Source organism: Biomphalaria glabrata, chromosome 11, assembly GCF_947242115.1.
Source record: "Biomphalaria glabrata chromosome 11, xgBioGlab47.1, whole genome shotgun sequence".
In the NCBI taxonomy this organism is placed as follows: Eukaryota; Metazoa; Mollusca; class Gastropoda; family Planorbidae; genus Biomphalaria; species Biomphalaria glabrata.
In genome coordinates this window covers 15,989,038-15,995,037 of record NC_074721.1, presented here as the reverse complement: position 1 = coordinate 15,995,037, position 6,000 = coordinate 15,989,038, and the positions used below count along the sequence as shown (strand labels likewise).

The 6,000-nt window shown below is 40.8% G+C and overlaps 1 protein-coding gene across 2 annotated transcripts in view; it reads left to right on the top strand.

Annotated features, from left to right (window-relative positions):
* Positions 1-784: 784 nt before the first annotated feature.
* The window catches only part of LOC106051063 (uncharacterized), a 53,715-nt gene continuing 48,499 nt past the window's right edge, over positions 785-6,000 (top strand). Inside the window, exons 1-3 of one of the 2 annotated variants that reach the window (XM_056003573.1) lie at positions 785-1,098; positions 1,760-1,803; positions 2,871-2,914. In XM_056003573.1, the coding sequence (XP_055859548.1) occupies positions 1,789-1,803; positions 2,871-2,914 (59 nt within the window). In that variant the 5' untranslated portion in view covers positions 785-1,098; positions 1,760-1,788. The remainder of the gene's footprint in view (positions 1,099-1,759; positions 1,804-2,870; positions 2,915-6,000) is intronic. The other variant, XM_056003572.1, reaches the window with a different exon arrangement.

Below are 6,000 nucleotides of genomic sequence, written 5' to 3'. Positions count from 1 at the left end.
ATCTTTGAAGGATTACGAAACATGTTTCAACCCTGTGGACCACTGAGCTTCCAGAGTAATTGAAGGGGAAACTCCTGAGAAAAAGACAAAACATGTCAAGGTCGTATCTCGAACAAGTCAGAGACAAGGATGTTGCAGGGTCAACTCATGAGAAATCAAAGACAAAGATTTATCATGGTCGATACATTTTTAATACAATAGATTAATTATAATCAGCCGGATTAAGTTAAACGTCATCAGTAAATAATTAAATTTGTGAAACATTTAAATAGTTGGACATTTTTTCTTCATTTTACTCATTTTAGTCTCTCTCTCTCTCTCTCTCTCTCTCTCTCTCTCTCTGGTCGTATAGCAGTGGCGTAGCTAGGGTGGGGGGAGAAGGGGGAGAATTTTAAAATCCCCCCGGGCCCCCACTTGGAGGGGGCCCCCAAATGAGTGTGTTTTTTTATTAAAAATTAAATATTACTCAAAATGCAGGGGCCCCCATAGAGGTCAAGCTCCTTGGGACCCCAAACGATGGGAAATTCCTACCTACGCCCCTGTCATATAGTATGCCCCGCGTTCGAATCCTGCACGTCGCCTTACCCTGACGTGTCTTGCAAGATGTTTAACTAAGATTTCATTATCTTTAGATCTAAAGAAACGCTCAAAACATGTACAACTTATATATATATATCCACTCTCTCTCTCTCTGTTACTCCTCCTCTCTCTCTCTCTCTCCCTCTCTCTCTCTCTCTCTCTCAAGAAAGTCAGAAACTATGCTCTGATTTGGATCACACTAAAGCGGTGGAGGAGGTATATTGTAGATTTGCTTCATTGACTTCTGTTTCCAAAATAAACAAACAGCACACTTGACTTTTCAGAACATGCGCGTCTGATAGAACGGCATTCCAAATGAAATCATTCAATATCTTGGGTATTCCAGACTTAGTAGTAGCTATAGGCCGGGATACGTACTTAGTAGTAGCTATAGGCCGGGATACGTTAAGTCACTAACCTCTTTACACGCTGTGGACACATCTAATGTATTCCTTATAAGAAATACTTATTGATTCCCAAGACGAAATGTCTACATTGGATAATTGAACGCAAACCGTAGTAAGTATGAATCGTTGCGATGTATATATTCCAGATGGCTCGTTCAAGTTAGCTTGAATATCAATTGATACTTTGGAGATGTTTAACTTTTTTTTTTATCTTTCAGAATGTTTTATAAATTTCACAACTTTTTGTTTCAAAACTAACTATTTAACAAAAAAAAAAGGTTTATCAAAGATTGCTAAAGTAAAAGGATCAATGTAATATAACTCTAGAGTTGGGAATTTATAATGGCTAATGGAGCTAAGGAATGTTTGGAAACTTACTATAAAAGGAAAACGTTAAATCGTGTCTATTTTTTTCTTTAATGATCAACTAATACACAAGTACCCTATGTTAGCACAAGTCTTTAACTGCTATTAGGTTAATAGTTTTTATATATCTAATAGATCAAGTTAAATATTTGTATGTGCACTTGAGTGTGTGTGTGTGGGTGTGTAAATCTATGTCAAATCAATGAAGCTGAAACTTAGTCCGGGTACTCTAGTGACACGATTGACTAGTCACAACTATTCGGCAACTTTTCGGCAACAGTGTTTCAGAACTTTGTTGTTTGACCAGACATTTGTGCCTAAAATGTATATGTGTGTGTATATTTCAAATAAAATCTTGTAGTTGAAAACGAAACGAAACAAATATATAGATCATTGATTTATTACAGGTGGGGAGAAAGAGAACCAGAATGAAAAAATGACCAAACCAAAGGTATTTATCTGACCAATACAAAGCAACATTTTTTATTCTATCAAATAGTTTCTTTACATTACTTATACATTTTAATATAGATCATTGAACACGTATTTCCATAGTTTTTCTAGACGTATTTTAAAACGAACTTTGGACTTACTACCAGGGGAGCATAGGGTCGCAACCACACCTCTCCACTGAACTTGGTTCTGAGCAGCTTTCTTCATCTGCTACCATGTCGTTCCAGTATCCTTAGCTTCACTGATGACTGACCTCTTCCAGGTTTGCTTTTGTCCTGAGGCATAGAGAGGGTGGGGGAGCAAGGGGCACGTTGCCCAAGGTGCTACACTTTGTGGGGCGCCACACGCAGCCTATATTTCTATGTGATATTCATGGAAATTAGGGGGGGGGCGCCAACAAAGTACCTTGCCGCGGGCGAACGCTTTGCTTACTACGCCTATGTTTGGGTCTGCCAACTTTCCTCGATACGAAACTGAAGATTCAATTAATGACAAGGTGTTGCCTTTTTTGGTTGAGAACAAATTTCACGTCAATAGAAATTATTAACGAGGTAGATGAGTGGTAAAGTGCTTGGCCTCCGAACCGAGTGGTCACTGGATTTTGAACTTCGGTACTTTTAGAATGCCCATATGTCCAAACATCCCTAATTTCATCCACCTCAAATGGGTTCTTGACATTAGTTGGGTCCAGTAAAGGTGTTTTGTCGTTGTGCTGGTTACATGACATACTCGTTATCCGTCCGCCACAGAAACAAATAGCCTTTGCATCAACTGCCCAATAGATCGTAATTTCTGACAGAGGTTCTTAACTTTTCTTTAAGCAGATAGGTAGAACCGAAAGTAGATTTTATTTTGATTTACACTTTCTGTTCTTTTCAACGCAAATATATTCAGCATTCAAGATTATGATAAAGATATAAAAAAAGAAGTTTATGATGAATGTATAATTATTGTATATGCTTGTCCAATTTGACATAGCTAATATTAAGTGAATTACAGTAATACTTTCTTAAGATCTAAAATAAGTTAACCGAATAGTGATGATTCTTGTTTAAATTCTGCCAGAATAAAATTGAACCTGACGGACAAATGTCAAGAGAAGACACCGTGTGAGTATCTTTTTACTTCAACCTTTTTTTTTTTATTTTGGAAGCTGTCGAGGGCTTACAATGACTATGGTCTCTTGCGAGATGTGATGTCCAATAAAGAGAAAAAACTTTTCGATTTTTAATTACACTCAGTTATTACGTTTCTCTTGTTCGTGTTAGATTTGTTACAACTCTTAGTATGTTCCTTTTACGGTCATATGTTCATAATCTAAAACATTGTATTGATGTGAGTCATTAAGTAGGTGTAAGACCTGCTGATACTCTTATCTTACTCTACTGTCTTTTAAATCTTGGCTTGTATCTAGTTTTAACTAATTAATACTTATGCATTAGTTGATTTTTTTTCATTTCGTCGATTATTAAGGGAAATACATGCTTAACATAGTTTTTTGTTGTTTTGACCAAACTTTATAATGACTAGACATTATCATAGTAGTTGAAAGTAATTGACATATTAATATATTATCGAAATTCAATTAGGAGAAAAAAATAATTTAAAAAGCTCTACAAAATGAAATCTCATTCTGGTTACCGGAAGTTGTCAAGTTGCTAATGTCGTAGAACGAGTTCACAAATCCTTTCCTCTGAAATGGCCGTAGAGTTTATAAGAGAGTTGACCAAGTTGATGGATATTACGTCGAGGTCAAGAAAGAAATATTGATTCTTCACCGGCCTCTTATTCTTGAGTTCATTCATCATCAAAATGATCATGTTATCACATCCGTCTAGTGTGAACCATGTCCAGATTCCCCACATGTCCAGATTCCCCACATGGTGCGTCACTAACTGTCAGCAGGCGTGAGGAAGTCGTTTCTTACATCTTACCCACGATGAATATCTGTTCTCTAAAGCTTACTGTTTCAAAGTCCACTAGAGTTATGTGCCTTTTATTTGTTCACCTCTTCAGCTTTTGGACTTTTCAAAGAGGGTGTCACGTGACAACAGGAACCTCTTATCCTTCTGACATAATCAGACTGACTTTCGTTATCTGCTAACTACAGAAAGGGAACTCGATTTCACTTGATAACAAGTTTACAAAGATAGTTTGTTTGGAAACACAAATTCCAAATCGGCCCCCGTAGTGGTCCACCCAGGCAGGTCAAAAGGCAGGTTTATATATTATCAGAAAGAACATCAGAATGAAATGCTATCAAAGACAGATGACTGAGAAGAATGAAGAAAGAAGGTTGACAGATCTTGTGTGTGGCCCCAGCGGTCCACAGACGAAGAGATAGGTGAAAGTGAATGTGAAGATAAACGTGAACCTGGTCTAACTGATGTCTTATAATGAATGTCTAATTGATCTAATTGTTTTGTAAAGGGTCACTCTCTTATAATCTTCAAGAAAAAAACATTAACGTAAAAAAAAAAAGATTCCTTTAGTTCAGTGTATTATTGCATTATGGCAGTGCTGCAGTTCACGCGATAATATTGTTACGAATCTCACTATCCAGGCTCTCTGCAAACTGCACCATACACCACCAACTTAAAGAACTTGACAACTCAGGGCTCCAAAGTAACGTAACACTTTAATAGTTGAATAAATAACAGCCAATACTGTACAATTGGCAACACGTACACTGTACAAATATCTCTCCGATAACACCGTTCCGCCGTATAAACTCTTGCAGTGGCCTCTCCGTCTCGTTCCAGGCTTGCACTGGGTTCAACAGTTCAGGACTGACTTCACACACTAGGCTCGTTGTGTCGGACTCGATCACAGACCAAGATCAAGACGCCGTTCGCCTCAACTGTACTTGATAGTACTCCGCACCGAACCGTCGTAATGCTCCGTACAGAACCACACCGCTGAACTGTGCTGTAGTCAACCGGACTGTAGTGAACCGGGCTCTGAACCCCTGCCGTGAACCCGCTTTCTGAACCGTCTTGACTGCGTCGCCTCCGCTCTTATATAGGGTCCCTACTGGCCTTCTCGAACCGGACAGAACGCCGCTCGACGTTTCTAGGTGGTCAGATGACTACAACTCTCGTGACGCTCCTGAGCTCTTGTTCACGACGGCGATCTTTCCCGAACTGTCCTGTTGACACTCGACTCGGCTGACCGTCGTAGCTCGTCACGGTTGACCGCTCGTCTAGCGCTGGCCTGAAGCGATTTGCGTCGGCTGACTACACACACACCACTACCTCTCTCTGTGCCACCACCAAGTTTATAACACTGCCCCCTCCTTAGATCTGTCCGTCCCGGACAGAATCAACATCATGACATTGGCTGTAAAGTTTCATCGCTGCAGGCGGGGGTCGATCAGTGGCAGTTGGCTTGCCTCTTGAGCTTGATGGAGCCATCCATGTTGCAGTCAGCTTCCTTCTTCTCCTCCAGTTGGCCTTCACCTGTTTGCCTCGACGTCGTGCTTTCATCGCCACCTACGTTGAATTTAGTAAACGTTTTCTTCTTTTCCTCCAGTTAGCCTTCATCTGGTTGCATTGATGTCGTGAGCGCATCGTCATCCATGTTGCACTCAGGAAAAGTCGCCCTCTTCTTCTTCTCCGCCAGTTGGTCTTCATGTGGCTGCAGTTATTTCTTGGTAGAATCACCATGCACGTTGGACTAAGCAAACGCCGCCTTCTTCTTTTCCTCATGTTGATCGTCCTCTTGTTGCAGTGACGTTTTGGTTGCATCGCTCTCTTGTTTGTCGGTACTGAGGACAGCCACTTGACACATGGAGAGGTATAGGATGTAAGGGCAGGGATTACCAAGATTGTTGACCTAAGAGGTGGCTTCATAGGGCTTTGTGAAGAAGGACTGGGATGGGCTTCAAATCCACAGGACAGGGAATTGTGGGACAGGTCATCATCTTCAGCCTTGTCTGGGGGGCATGCTTGTGGGGCAGGTTGGTAACACTCCTCGTGCAAAGGTCCCTCGTCTTCGGCTTCAGGCTCCATTTGGCTTTCTTCACCACCATCAGGACCTCTCTCTCTCGTCTCAGTATCGGGCCAATCGCCTGTTGGTTTCAGACCTGGTCGATGACTTTCATCGTTCGAATGTCCATCAACTTCAACGTCAAGCTTCCTTGGATTCTTTTCACCACCATCAGGACTTTCCTCTCCAGTCTTGGCAGCCTGACCAA